The sequence below is a fragment of the Mustelus asterias genome, chromosome 10 (assembly GCF_964213995.1).
Source record: "Mustelus asterias chromosome 10, sMusAst1.hap1.1, whole genome shotgun sequence".
NCBI lineage: Eukaryota > Metazoa > Chordata > Chondrichthyes > Carcharhiniformes > Triakidae > Mustelus > Mustelus asterias.
In genome coordinates this window covers 108,295,103-108,311,114 of record NC_135810.1, presented here as the reverse complement: position 1 = coordinate 108,311,114, position 16,012 = coordinate 108,295,103, and the positions used below count along the sequence as shown (strand labels likewise).

Sequence of the window (16,012 nt, the reverse complement as noted above, 5' to 3'; positions counted from 1 at the left end):
AAGGGGATTGGAATACAAGAATAAGAAAGTCTTGCTGCAGTTGTACAATTAGCGAGACAACACCTGGAGAAATGTGCACAGATTTGATCTCCACATCTAAGGAAAGGAAAATTTCAAGTGCAGTGATGGTTCACTGGACTGGCTCCTGGGTTGAGAGGTTTGTCCTGTGATGAGAGATGGAGATGTCAGCATTGGACTGGGGTGGGCACAGTAAGAAGCCTCACAACACCAGGTTAAAGTCCAACAGGTTTATTTGGTAACACGAGCTTTCGGAGTGCTACCCCTTCATCAGGAGAGTGGAGGTAGGTTCACAAACACGGCATGTATAGGCAAAGACACAATTGCAAGATAATTACAGATTGGAATTGGGGGCGGCACGGTGGCACAGTGGTTCGCACTGCTGCCTCACAGCGCCAGGGACCCGGATTCGATTCCCGCTTGGGTCACTGTCTGTGTGGAGTTTGTACATTCTCCCCGTGTCTGCGTGGGTTTCCTCCGGGTGCTCTGGTTTCCTCCCACAGTCCAAAGATGTGTGGGTTAGGTGGATTGGCCATGCTAAATTGCCCCTTAGTGTCAGGGGGACTAGCGAGAGTAAACATGTATGGGGTGATGGGGATAGGGCCTGGGTGGGATTGTGGTCAGTGGAGACTTGATGGGCCGAATGGCCTCCTTCTGCACTATAGGGATTCTATGATTCTATAAATGGAATGTGAAGAATGGTTGGGATGCGAGTCTATACAGGTAATCAAGTCTTTACAGGTACAGACAGTGTGCGTGAAGAGAGGGATAATCACAGGTTAAAGAGGTGTGAATTATCTCAAGCCAGGACAATTCATAGGCTTTTGCAAAGACTCGCATTCCAACCATTATTCACATTCCAATCAGTAATTATCTTGCAATTTTGCTTTTGCCTATATATGCCGTGTTTGTGAACCTTCCTCCACTCACCTGATGAAAGAGCAACACTCCGAAAGCTTGTGATTCCAAATAAACCTGCTGGACTTTAACCTGGTGTTGTGAGACTTGTTACTGTGATGAGAGATTGAGGGGCCCTCAAATGGTATTCAGTCCCTGGTTCGAATAAACAAGTGGGGCTAATGTCTGTTTGTAGGGGTGTTAGATGGATTCTTATGGAGGAGTCATAACCAATCATGTGGATGGCATGCTTCCATCCTGCAGTGTGTGCCACTTGCCATATTGCACCATTAAGGAGCTCATTTTATGCCTATAGTGCCAGCACAAGGCAACCCAATTTCTACGTCCATTGCTACTTGCTATAAATGGACCATTTTCATAGTCAGATCCTCAATGCGTAAGTGAGTGCAAACTCCATTGGTGTATATAGGCTCTGTTGCTGCCATGAAAGTACTGTACACTGGGGGTGAATCTTTCTCTCAGTGGAAGTTTCATACAATCCCTACGGTACAGAAGGAGGCCGTTCAGCCCATCGAACCTACACCAACTCTCCGATAGCACACCACAGCCAGTCCCCATCCCCATAACCCCAATTATCCTCCTAATATTCATCCTGCTAATTCCTCTAACCTACACATCTTGGGACATTAAGGAGCAATTTACCATGGCCAATCCACCTAACTTGCATATCTTTGGACTGTGGGAGGAAACTGGAGCACCCAGAGGCAAACTCCACACAGAGAGTGACCCGAGGCCAAAATTGAACCTGAGTCCCTGGCGCTGTGAGGCAACAGTGCTAACCACTGTGCCACAAATTGTAGGAACTGTCCAGAGGTCCCTTTTCCTGTGGAAAAGAGACAGAGATGCTGCGCTTTGCACGTACAGCATTTATTTCTTGTTTGATCTAAGTTTAAGTTTATTTATTAATGTCACAAGTAGGCTGACATTAACACTGCAATGAAGTTACTGTGAAAATCCCCATAGGTGGCCCATGGACTGCCTTATGTGGTAGATGTGTTCTGTAGTGGATTGGAGCGTCATCCTCTGGTGGTCCTACCCTTCATTCGAAGAAACCACCTTCCTGCTTCTTACTCTGCATAACAGAGCTCAACAACAGAACTGGAGGCAATGACGACAAGTCTAAATGGATGTATACACACGCACACAAGTTTTTAGAGATTCATGAGTATACATCTAAGAGGAGTGACAGTATTCAGATCAAACACCTCCCTGAATCTGCGTTTGTTGACCCCTCAGGAAATCTTGCATCCTGTTGAGAAGTGACCAAGGTATTTCCACCTTCGCCTTTCTGTATGGTGTAGTGTGAACAGTAATAGCCACCTGCAGAAACACACTGAGGAGGGCGGCGAAGGGGAGGACTGGGCTGGAGTGCGCACAGGGTAGAATCAAGGAGTGCTAAAAAGTCAGACCATCCGGCAATGTTAATTGATATTGGAGCAAATTCTAATTTAAGGCAGAAGAAGACACTGTGGGGGTGATCTGAACTTCTTGCCCCACCGGCAAGATCGTGAGAGAGCTGAGAAGTCAAGTTCACACCTGATTTTGTGTCTCTCGCGATCTTACCAGCACCAGATATCTAGCAAGGGTGCAATTAAATGCTATTTAAAATATCCCCACAGTAGCAATGAGGGGTGGGGCGGGGGGGGGGGGCAGAATTCAATTTAGCCAGCTGGGGGTAACACAGAGATCTGAGCATGTGCAATTGCACCCTCTGCTGCTATCAGCCGGCTTTCAGTCAAGCAAGGCCCCGCCCACACCCCCTGCTGATGAGAAACTGGTTTGGTTTCAGTTCCTGCCAGAGTCAGGTAAGATTCAATTCTTAAACCACCCAAAAGAAGTGTGAATTTCTCCCATTTTCACACACGTTTGGCACCTAGAATTTGTTTGGTACTATCACCCACCCAAAGCTATCATTTCCCTTGAAGAAGACAAAGACCTGGGACATCTGATGTGCCCAGATTTTATGTACAAGATGCTCAGTGTGGATAGTAGGAAGATTCAATGTTGGCTTCTTAAGGCAAGATTTTCTTTTGGGCATTATCGTGGGCTGGATAGGAAAGTTCCGCCCTTAATCAGGGTGGTACGGTTGCACACTGGTTAGCACTGTTGCCTCACAGTGCCAGGGGCCTGGTTTCAATCCCCAGTTTGGGTCACTGTCTGTGTAGAATCTGCATGCTCTCCCCATGCCTGAGTGGGTTTCCTCCAGGTGCTCAGGTTTCCTCCCACGGTCCAAAGGTGTGCGGGTTAGGTTGATTGGCCACGCTAAATTGAACCTAGTTTCAGGGGGATTAGCAGAATAAATATGTAGGGTTACAGGGATGGGGCCTGGGTGGGATTGCTATCGGTGCAGGCTCGATGGGCCGATTGGCCTCCTTCTGTACTGTAGGGATTCGATGATTCAATTCTATGATCACTTGGTGTTGGAAAATTGACTTGAGCCAAATTGGACATGCAACCTCCTCATGGCTGGATTTTCCAACCTGTGACTGCCATAGAAAATGTCCTGCATCCGGGACTGGAGCCTCGGAAAGTGAAGACTTAATGGTGTTTGATTTTTCTTCTGATGGTAATCCTGGATACCACCATGAGGTAGAATGAGGAGCCGCTGTTTTATCAGTGTTCTGTCCTTTTATCAAATGGGCAACTTACCTGCTTTTGCTCTAAGTGGGGATTTGAAAGAAAGGAAACTTTGCTTCAGAAGACTGTGTTGCTCATGCTCACAGGATTATTCACCGCTTTGTACCTATTACTGTTAAACATGAGTGAATCATACCAGCTTTGTGGCTCTTAATGGGTTCTTATGCTATTTATCCACTAACCACAACTGACAATACAACTGCAGAGAGGGTTCGTGAAAGCAATGAAGGTGCAGTTGAGTGTCTTAAGAAGTCCCCATCGCCTATGCTTGGCCAAACAATATGCTTGTAGATTTAAAGATCCACCTATCGTAATCTGTTGAATACAGACACTGGATATACCTGACGTTTATCCAACCTGGTGAATCATTTGGAGATTATAGTGACTCAGGGTCAGTGTGATCTCTTAGTGATTCACCAAGTTGGTTGGCAACCAAATCTGGCATCTCTCAAATGGATAGAAATGAAAATGTAAAAGGCGCGATGCCTGGTGGAGACCAACGTCAGAAAACTTGTCTGAAATTCCTCTTGATGCCATTTTGGAGAGAGCTGTTAACATAATTAAAGTACGCTCCTGTGCCAAAATAGCAGCGGAGAATTTCAAACGAAAGTCTCACACATCTTAACTTCAAACTAATTAAGTCAATGTTGGCTAATTTTAAAGGTTATATCTTTTTTTTCCATAATTGAGGAAGTGAAGCAAAGAACCAGTGTGAAGAAGTGGGAAATCATTGGTAATACTAAACATGGGTGGCTAAAGCCTATAGAAATTTAGGAAGACTGAGGGAGGTAAGAAGTTCTGGAGATCTTTGAGGTCCAAGCAACAGGGACTAGAGTAGATAATGGCGCAGGAAACCCCATATCCGAATTCAACCAAGTTCCATTTACCCATCGCCCCTCTGCTCACTGTTTTACATTGGCTGTTGCTCCAAACTGAGTGAGTCGGCATAGCTATGGCAGATCCAGTATAATGTGGATAGAATGTGAGGTTATCCACTTTGGTAGCAATGTTGGGAAGGCAGATTATTACTTGAATGGGTGTAAATTGAGCAAGGTGGATACTCAGCGAGACCTTGGTGTCCTCATGCATCAGTCGCTGAAAGTAAGCGCCCAGGTACATCAGGCAGTAAAGAAGGCAAATGGTATGTTGACCTTGATAGCAAGAGGATTTGAGTATAGGAATAGGAATGTTTTACTGCAATTGTATAGGGTGTTGGTGAGGCCATACCTGGAGTACTGTGTGCAGTTTTGGTGTCCTTATCTGAGAAAGGATGTCCTCGATAAAGAGGGAGTACAGCGAAGGTTTACTGGCTGATTCCTGAGATGGCAGGTCTGTCATATAAGGAGAGACTTAGTTGGTTAGGATTATATTCACTGGAGTTTAGAAGAGTGAGAGAGGACCTCATAGAAACTTATAAAATTCTAACAGGGTTAGACAGGGTAGATTCAAAAAGAATGTTCCCAAAGGTGGGGGAGTCCAGAACTAGGGGTCATAGTTTGAGGATAAGGGGTAAACCTTTTAGAGCTGAGGTGAGGAGAAATTTCTTCACCCAGAGGGTAGTGCATGCGTGGAATTCACTACCACAGAAAGTAGATGAGGCCAAAACGTCTGATTTCAAGAAGAAATTATATATAGCTCTTGGGGCTAAAGGGATCAAGGGATATGGGGGAGGGGGGAATCAGGATATTGAATTCGGTGATCAGCCATGATCAAAATTAATGGCGGAGCAGGTTCGAGGAACCGAATGGCACACTCCTGCTTTGAGTTTCTATGGTCAAATTTTAGAATTCTCATCCTTGGCATTCAGTTCCCTCCATGACCTTGCCTTGCCATATCTCTGTTGCCAATGCCAGTCCATCAAGCCTCCAGTGATATGTAAGGTTCACCTTGGTAATAAGGACACAAAAATCACATTTTTTAAAAAGCTATGAAACTTATAAATATTGGTCAGAAATACTTGGGTGTTCTCATGCAAGGAACATAGAAACTTCGCGTACATGTACCGCAAGCAATTAAGGAAGCAAATTGCATGTTGTTCTTTGTTGTCAGGCAATTGGAGTACAAAAATAAAGAGGCCTTGCTATAATTGTAACAGGCATTGGTGAGATCACACTTGCAGTATTGAGTGAAGTCCATATCTATGGAAGGAAAACCTTGCCATCGGAATGAAAATAACAGTGAAATAAGAGTACAGGTCCAACCTGTTCTGTTTTCCTATAAGCGCTATATACATCGAAGGTTGACTAGATGTTTCTTGGGAGGATTGTCCTCTGATGAGAGGATGAGTAATTTGGGCCTGTACTCTCTGGGGTTCGGAGAATTGAGAAGCGATCCATTAAAACACTTTGGAGAGACTTGACAAGCGAGGCATCAAGATGTTATTTTGCCCCCTGTCTTGGGGCACAGTGGCACAGTGGTTAGCACTGCTGCCTCACAGTGCCAGGGACCCAGGTTCGATTCCCGGCTTGCGTCACTGTCTATGTGGAGTTTGCACGTTCTCCCCGTGTCTGCATGGGTTTCCTCCGGGTGCTCCGGTTTCCTCCCATAGTCTGAAAGATGTGCTGGTTAGGTGCATTGACCCAAACGGGTGCTGGAGTGTGGCGACTAGGGGATTTTCACAGTAACTTCAATCTAGTGTTAATGTAAGCCTTGTGAGTAATAAATAAACTTAGACTTTGACTTTGGGATCTAGAACACAGGAGCACTGTCTCTGGACAAGGGGCCTAATCATACAGGACTGAAATTAAGAGAAATGTCTTCACTGAAAGGGTTGTGAATGGCTGAAATTGTCTAGCCCAGAGGTTTGTGGATGTCCCATCGTTCAGTATCAATGTGATCCCTGGTGGAGACCAACGTCAGAAAACTTGTCTAACATTCCTCTTGCTGCCATTTTTCGAGAGAGCTGTTAGCATGACTAATGTACCCTCTTGTGCTAAAATAGCACAAGGGGAGGCAATGGCCCAGTGCTTTTATCACTAGACGATTAAAAGGACTCAGACATTTTACACACAACCTTTGTCCCTAGTGATGGTGATGGCCCAGTGGTATTATTACTAGCCTATTAAAAAGACTGAGACATTTTACACACAACCTTTGTCCCTAGTGATGGTGATGGCCCAGTGGTATTATTACTAGACTATTAATCCAGAAATTCAGCTAATGTCTCTAGGGACCCAGGTTTGAATCCCGCCAAGACAGCTGGTGGAATTTGAATTCAGTGAAAAATACCTGGAATTAAGAATCCACTAATGACCATAAAACTGTTGTTGATTGTCAGAAAAACTCATCTGGTTCACTAATGTCCTTTAGGGAAGGAAATCTGCCTTCCTTACCTGGTCTGGCCTACATGTGACTCTAGAGCCACAGGTTGACTCTCAACAGCCCTCGGACAACTAGGAATGGACAATAAATACTGGCCAGCCAGCGATGCCCCTGTCCCACGAATGAATAAAAAAGCATATTTAAAGTTGAGACAAGTCTTTTTGTCTCTCTGGGAATCAAGGCATATGGGGACCAGGCAGGATAGTTCAGGCAGAAGATCATTCATGATTGTAATGAATGGCAGTCCGAGATGTGCTTCTGCTCCTTTTGTTCTTTTGCCCTTAACCTGAACTCAGCCAATTCTGGACAGTTGCTGTTCCAGATTTTAATCACTGTAGCATTGGCGGTCGAGTCTTCAGCTGCCCAGAACCTAGGCTCTGGAATTTCCTACTTAAACCTCTCTGCACCTCTATCTCTCACTCCTCCTTTAAGACGCTCCTTAAAGCTTACTTCTTGGATCAAGCTGCTTGCCATCCCCCTTATGTGACTCGGTTCCACACTTTGGCCGAAATTCTCCCATCCTGCCCACCACTGGAATTTTAGCGGGCAGAGCGCGGACAATGTGAAACCCCGTCGACAGTCGGGCGGGAATGTCTGGCTTTTAGACCAGCGCGGCCGGAGAATTCCACCCCTTGTTTGGCTAATGCGCCCCGTGAATCACTTCGGGACGTCTGACTATGGTAAAGGCACTGCTTAAATGCAGACTGTTGTCCCGATTTCAACATAGGGAGGATGCGGGGAGGAGGATGAGCATGTTGGAGCACACTGGAAGATCAGTGGGGAGTAAAGCTCAGAGGAGCAATGACCAGAATTTGGAGGAATTAATACCCTGCCTTGTTAACAGACGCGTGCACAGTGATTGGGAATAAAAAGCAGCTACCATGGTGACCTTTTCTTTCTTTGTTTTGATGCAGAATCACAACAACAGCTGCGTGCATGATGGATCTGCGGAGGTACCCACTGGATGAACAGAACTGCACGCTGGAAATAGAAAGCTGTGAGTACTCTCAGGAGGAGCGAGCCTTGCGGCTAAGAATTCTCAACCATGAGCATTAGTCTTATCAAGCATTCAACCCAATCCCCATCCCTGTCTCCAACCCCCTCAAAACACACCCATTCCAATCCATAATGTAATTTAACATTTTAAATAGATAGGGGCTAGATTGTGTATTTTTTTAAAAAATGCATATTTCTTTCTTTAATGTTTTGGCGTGTGTTTGTGTCTCCGCATGGGAAAATTACAGCTGGGAGTCAGAAAGCATTAAATGCTTCATCATTTCAGTTTGATTAGGCAGTAGTCTGATGCTTATCTACAACATGGGACGAATAATGCTTAAATTTTAATCAGATTCAGCCTGAATGAAGCAAACACTGGGATGCAATTTGCTCTCTGTATGCTTTATTACGCATGACTTCACAGAGCTGCTGGACCCCCCCAGGCTTGTGCAGAGACCTACTTCCTAATCAGGAGCTTTAAGCCCAGTACGAGTTGTTTGTCGAGATACATGGGTCATCCAGTGCATTGTTTCAGTCCAGGACATGATAGGTACGTTTCATTTGTCTGTGCACAAGCATTGGAGGAAACTTCAACTGAAGACCGGGTGGCGGGGGAATGAAGGGGTTGGGGGGGGTGGGGGAGTAGGGTGAGGTTGGCGGCTGGGAGGGTGGGGTTGCTCCCCTACCTGATGCCTACCCACCCATCTCCGTCCCCAACACAATTATGTCAACATTCGGGAGTGGGCATTGGGTTGTCCACCCACCAACTTATTCCCACTTAAGGGCCTCAAAATGCCACCATCAGGATTTAACCAGAGGCGGGAGAGGTCCACGCCATGTACTCAGCATGGTGGGCTTTTGGCAGTGCCCATGCCAGGCTGCCTCTGCCTCCTGGTTCATCAGCTCCACCATCTCGCCCTTCCCCCAGACCAAACTTCCACCTCCCCCCCACCGCTCCCCTCAAACCTCAAGAAACTCATCCCAGAAGTTGAGCACATCTCCTCTGCACCTGAATGCAGTACTGGAAGTGGCCACCACTCCCGGTGGCACTGCTGAATTGGGGGCCTCTGATTGCTCTCTCAGTGAAAGAACTCCTCAGAGGCCGATGTCCCTTCACCAGATTCCCTTTATTTACAAACTCAATTCAATTCCTAAGAGTGCTTCAGGTACAAAGTCAGAATCCGGAGTGGACATGACACTCCTCAATATAGATACAGGTGAAGCTCCCTGATTGGGCAGGCAATTGTGACTTCAGTCAGGGAACTCTTTTCCTGTTGAACCAAACAAACAAAATCAAACTAACTTAGGGACAACTCAAAAAGGGCAGCTCCCTAAAAGGAGGGGAACCGCCCGAAACAAAAAAACAAAGTGGAAAGAAAACTTAAAACATCAAATTAAAATGCAATTAAAGGAGTCAATAATACATTCCAGTCCCTGCGGGGTGCCCAGCGGGCATGGAAGGCTTCAGTGGTGCCCTCGGACACCGCATGCTCCCTTTTCAGGGACACCTGGCCATGAATATAGCCGTGGTAGAGGGATGACTTCAATCAGGGAATTCATACTCCAAGAAGCCAACCTCATGGGCCTCACTGAAGTCATTACACTCCTAATGTGAGCATAATGTCCATGGGTGCTGGAGCTGGCCATTAATTGAGCCATTAAATGGTTCCGCTGGCTGCCTGGCAGATGATTCTGCCTCTGAAGTCCCCAACGCTGGTAATATGACTGTAGGAAGTGGTTGGCCACCCTCCCAATGCCTATTCCTGTCATATTACAGCCCCATTGTTTTTCACCAGGCTGCAAGAGGCCAGGCAAATTCAGCCCTTTATCTGTGCTTGTGTTGTCCCTTCTATCCGACCATGTTTTCCATATTATCTTTCAGCTTATTTTGTTCATTTTAGTTCAAGTTTGATTCTTTTCTCCCTGCTCTACAAATTCGAACCTTTTTATACACTTCATTTTAACTTTTCTCCCTCTATTCATTTTAAAGGCAGGGTGATTTTTTTTTCAACCATTTTCCTTCAGGGGTCAGCTTGAAATCCTTCGATTCTGACCATTAAACAGGTTGAATTTGATGTGGAAATTATATCCAAGTCAATGGGTGGGATTTTCCAGCCGCGCATGCACCAAGACAAAAATTCCTGCCCAAGGTCAATGGACCTTTAAATGGCCCGTCAAATTTTCTGTCTTGCCTTGCGTGGGCGGGACAGAAAAAATCACCCCAAAACCTCAAAAGGATCCAAAAATAACAAATTCATCCAAATACGCGTGAAACATCCGATCCTATTTGTAAACTATTACAAACCATTAGAATAGTTGTGGGATTACAGGGAAGGTTGAGTTTTGCCCAAGTTTTATTGAGTCATAGAGTCATAGAGGTTTACAGCATGGAAACAGGCCCTTCGGCCCAACTTGTCCATGCTGCCCTTTTTTTTAAACCCCTAAGCTAGGGGTGGCATGGCACGGTAGCACAGTGGTTAGCACTGCTACTTCACAGCTCCAGGGACCTGGGTTCGATTCCCGGCTTGGGTCACTGTCTGTGTGGCGTTTGCACGTTCTCCTTGTGCCTGCGTGGGTTTCCTCCGGGTGCTCCGGTTTCCTCCCACAGTCCAAAGATGTGCGGGTTAGGTTGATTGGCCATGCTAAAATTGCCCCTTAGTGGTCCTGAGATGTGTAGGTTAGAGGGATTAGTGGGTAAATGTATAGGGATATGGGGTTAGGGCCTGGGTGGGATTGTGGTCAGTGTAGACTCGATGGGCCACATGGCCTCTTTCTGCACTGTAGCTTTCTATGATTCTAAGCTAGTCCCAATTGCCCGCATTTGGCCCATATCCCTCTAAACCCATCTTACCCATGTAACTTTCTAAATGCTTTTTAAAAGACAAAATTGGACCCGCCTCTACTACTTCTCTGGCAGCATGTTCAAGGCACTCACCACCCTCTGTGTGAAAAAATTGCCCCCTTGACACTTTCGTATCTCTCCCCTCTCACCTTAAACCTATGCCCTCTAGTTTTAGACTCCCCTACCTTTGGGAAAAGATATTGACGATTTAGCTTATCTGTGCCCTTCATTATTTTATAGACCTCTATAAGTTCACCCCTCAGCCTTCTACGCTCCAAGAAAAAAGTCCCAGTCTATCCAGCCTCTCCTTATAACTCAAACCATCAAATCCCGGTAGCATCCTAGAAAATTTTTTCTGCACTCTTTCTAATTTAATAATATCCTTTCTGTTATAGGGTGACCAGAACTGCACACAGTATTCCAAGTGTGGCCTTACCAATGTCTTGTACAACTTCAACAAGACGTCCCAACTCCTGCATTCAATGTTCTGACCGATGAAACCAAGCATGCTGAATGCCTTCTTCACCACTCTGTCCACCTGTGACTCCACTTTCAAGGAGCTATGAACATGTACCCCTAGATCTCTTCGTTCTGTAACTCTCCCCAACGCCCTACCATTAACTGAGCAAGTCTTGCCCTGGTTCAATCTACCAAAATGCATCACCTCGCATTTATCTAAATTAGACTCCATCTGCCATTCGTCAGCCCACTGGCCCAATTGATCAAGATCCCGTTGCAATCGGAGATAACTTTCTTCACTGTCCACTATCCCATCAATCTTGGTGTCATCTGCAAACTTACTCACCATGCCTCCTATATTCTCATCCAAATCATTAATATAAGTGACAAATACTGGGTTGAATGCATTAGGAAATGCCGACAAGGAAACTCTTCATTTGCCTTATTTTTTAATACCTTGAATGAAATGAGAGAAGAAAATTAACTTAAAGCTGAGTAATTTCAATCAAGTCCCGATGAAGAAACACAAGGAAGTCAGCACACTAAAGTCAGTCCCTGCTTAGATTAACTCATTGAGAAATCTGCAACATCCACACATTGTGCCTTTTGGCATTGGGGTGCCAATTCACAGAGATACAATGCCTCCTCCTTTCCCCATGGATTGAGTAGTTCCTGCTGACTGAAGTTTATATAAGTAAAGTTAAAGTTAATTTATTATTCACAAGTAGGCTTACATTCACACTTAATGAAGTTACTGTGAAAATCCCTTAGTCGCCACACTCTGGCACCTGTTCGGGATGTGGAGATGCCGGCGTTGGACTGGGGTAAACACAGTAAGAAGTTTAACAACACCAGGTTAAAGTCCAACAGGTTTATTTGGTAGCAAAAGCCACACAAGCTTTCGAGGCTCTGAGCCCCTTCTTCAGGTGAGTGGGAATTCTGTTCACAAACAGAACTTATAAGACACAGACTCAATTTACATGAATAATGGTTGGAATGCGAATACTTACAACTAATCCAGTCTTTAAGAAACAAAACAATGGGAGTGGGGAGAGCATCAAGACAGGCTAAAAAGATGTGTATTGTCTCCAGACAAGACAGCCAGTGAAACTCTGCAGGTCCACGCAACTGTGGGAGTTACAAATAGTGTGACATAAATTCTGATTCTAGGATCGCATGATAAAGACTCAGGAGGAAAAAAGCAGAAATATTTATGTGAAATAGTGTGACATAAACCCAATATCCCGGTTGAGGCCGTCCTTGTGTGTGCGGAACCTGGCTATCAGTTTCTGCTCCGCGACTCTGCGCTGTCGTGTGTCGCGAAGGCCGCCTTGGAGAACGCTTACCCGAATATCAGAGGCCGAATGCCCGTGAATGCGGTCACGGGCATTCGGCCTCTGATATTCGGGTAAGCGTTCTCCAAGGCGGCCTTCGCGACACACGACAGCGCAGAGTCGCGGAGCAGAAACTGATAGCCAGGTTCCGCACACACAAGGACGGCCTCAACCGGGATATTGGGTTTATGTCACACTATTTCACATAAATATTTCTGCTTTTTTCCTCCTGAGTCTTTATCATGCGATCCTAGAATCAGAATTTATGTCACACTATTTGTAACTCCCACAGTTGCGTGGACCTGCAGAGTTTCACTGGCTGTCTTGTCTGGAGACAATACACATCTTTTTAGCCTGTCTTGATGCTCTCCCCACTCCCATTGTTTTGTTTCTTAAAGACTGGATTAGTTGTAAGTATTCGCATTCCAACCATTATTCATGTAAATTGAGTCTGTGTCTTATAAGTTCTGTTTGTGAACAGAATTCCCACTCACCTGTTCGGGGACACTGAGGGAGAATTTAGCATGGCCAATCCACCTAACCAGCACATCTTTGGACTGTGGGAGGAAACCAGAGCACCTGGAGGAAACCCACGCAGACACAGGGAGAGTGTGCAGACTCCACACAGACAGTGACCCAAGCTGGGAATCGAACCCAGGTCCCTGGCGCTGTGAGGCAGCAGTGCTAACCACTGTGCTACCGTGCCGCCCCCTCATGCAATCCTCATGTAATGTGCCAAGGTGAGGAAGGGAGGCTTTCGCTGGGGTAAAGATAAAACCAAAGGGGGAATCGAAGGGTCTGTTCTAACAGATTTCATGGCAGCAGTTTGCAGAGGGCATTACAGCAGAGACCCAGGGGGCTCAGAGATTGGTCGGTCGAAAGAGGAAATCTAACAGAAGGAGCAGAAAGTGCTGAAGAGTAGGATTGAAGGATTCTTCCGCAAGTGGAAACATTGGGCCCAATTTTAACTCTCTGCAAGGTTTTGAGCGAGTTAAAATTCAGTCCATTATCTTGGATATCGACCAAAATTTCATAATTTTATAGACCTCTTGCTAAATCTTTTCTTTTTCTAAAGAAAAAAGCTCCAACCAGTTTAGTCTTTCCCGACAGTTATAATCTTTCAGTTTGAGTGCCATCCTTGTAAATCATTCTTGTACTTTTTCCAATGCTTCTGTGCAACCTTTCAGAAGGTTGTTTAGACTTGTGTTAAACTGCAAGGAAATTAAATGATTGTAGATTCTGTTCAATTGCCACATAAATATCAGTCACCTTTCAGACTGGCAATATGAGATGTTGATGCATTGGAAAGGGTGCAGAAGAGATTTACTAGCATGTTGCCTGGTTTGGAGGAGATGGACTATGAAGAAAGGTTGAACAAACTTGGATTATTTTCATTGGAGCATCGGAGGATGAGGGGGGGACCTGATAGAGGTTTACAAGATTATGATAGGCTTAGATAGAGTGGACAGTCAGAGTTTTTTTCCCCAGGGTCGAAGGATCAATTACTCGGGGGCATAGGTTGAAAGTAAGAGGGAGAAAGTTTAAAAGAGATATAAGGGGCAGGTTTTTCACACAGAAGGTGGAGAATGCCTGGAACGCGCTGCCGGAGGAGGTGGTGGAAGCAGATTCTATAACAACATTCAAGAGGGATCTGGATAGATACATGAATAGGCAGGGAATAGAGAGATAAAAGCAAATTACTGCGGATGCTGGGATCTGAAACCAAAAGAGAAAATGCTGGAAAATCTCAGCAGGTCTGGCAGCATCTGTAGGAGAGAAAAGAACTGATGTTTCCAGTCCAGATAACCCTTTGTCAAAGCTCAGGAAGTAGAGGGATATGGACCACATAGAGGCAAGGTAATATTAGATTAGAGAGGCACCTGTGTCTGCGCAGACTTGGTGGGCCGAAGGGCGTGTTCCTGTGCAGTACTGCTCTTTGATCGATGTTCAGTGTCCTATGAAGAACTCATCATATACAGTTGAGCAAAAGTTCTTTCTCTCTGTAGTAGGAATGGCATGTAGAATCATGTTGGAGAGTGTGTATCCAATTATTTTTCACCATTGGTTCACCATACAATCATTGGCACAAATTGGCATTAAACAGCCAATCCTGCCCTGAGGGCCCTGAAACATAGTTGTTGGGTTTTTGGAATGTTTTACCCTTGAGAGGTTGGGACTAATAAACAGTGGCAAAGTTGAGTGAAGGGTCTTTTGTTTGTTCCTGTGCCTGGTTTAAAATGTTTAATACTGTGACTCATTGTGCTCCAATTCCCAGCACTCAGATCTTAGATGAAGCCTAAAGATATACCAGGTGGACTTAAAGCATGAATCTGCATGGGATGCATGGAAAGTGTGACACATTCGAATAATGCCAGCCTTGCTTTCACTTCCAGATGGATACACAACGGATGACATTCAGTTCTACTGGAGAGGTGGAGATGACGCTGTGACTGGAGTGCATAAGATTGAATTACCACAGTTTTCTATCGTGGAGTACAGACTAGTGTCCCGTAACGTTGTGTTTGCTACAGGCAAGTCTGGCTTCATTACGGTGATAACGTTCAGGGTTCCTGGGCAGGATTTTACAGCCCAGTCGCGGCGGGGACAGGGATGTAAAATGCGGCAAGCAAGTTCAAGACTTCATTGACTTCGGAAGGAACGGAAAATCCGGTCGGGGGGAGGGACAGTATGTGATTTGTTTTGGAAAATTGAGATGGGGAACATGATTGTTACAATTATGTGTCTTGATTGCCACATTTTTGACAATAGATTGAAACCAGGCAGACTTACTTATCACTGTGGGATCCTCCATGCCCGATTTTCCTTGACACCTGAGCTGTATACAAAAAATTCATTTACAGGATGTGGGTTTTGCTAGCTAGGCCAACATTTATTGCCCACCGATTTATTGCTCTAAATAGCCACATGCTTCATCAAAGTTCACAGATGTTTCAGTTCCTGGCTTCTTATTCTTGATTAACCTGCACATTTCAGAACAATATCCCTCCTTGGGATTTGGGAGCCATTGGCAAGGTTGGCATTTATTGTCCATCATGAGTTGGCCTTGAGGAGGTGATGCAGAACCCTCAAGCGACTCATGGTGAAGTGAATGAATAAGAGTCAGTGGTAACTTTGGGGATCAATCATTTATTTTCATTTGATGTGTATATCTAATTTATGATGCTTGTATAATTCCAAACAAAGATGGTTCCGTAATGTTCATTGCTTCCATTGCCATACTCCGCATTTCTCACCAATATAGAAGTTGTAGAGTCAGAGGGTGGGATTTTCCAGCCGTGCTCACCCCAAGACCAGAAAACCCTGTTCGAAGTCAGCGGTCCTTTGCTTGGTCCGCCCCCGCCTGATACGATTCCTGTGGCACGCAGGACAGGAAAATTCCACCCATAGAGTCATACAGCACAGAAAAGGCCCTTTGGCTCATTGAGTCTGCACCAACAATAACTACCACTAAAAATTGCGCGAATCC

The 16,012-nt window shown here is 45.3% G+C and overlaps 1 protein-coding gene across 1 annotated transcript in view; it reads left to right on the top strand.

Annotated features, from left to right (window-relative positions):
- Positions 1-16,012, top strand: part of gabrb3 (gamma-aminobutyric acid type A receptor subunit beta3) — a 359,120-nt gene that overhangs the window by 288,572 nt on the left and 54,536 nt on the right. The window contains exons 5-6 of the mRNA XM_078222876.1: positions 7,809-7,891; positions 14,919-15,056. Coding sequence (XP_078079002.1) covers positions 7,809-7,891; positions 14,919-15,056 — 221 coding nt within the window. The remainder of the gene's footprint in view (positions 1-7,808; positions 7,892-14,918; positions 15,057-16,012) is intronic.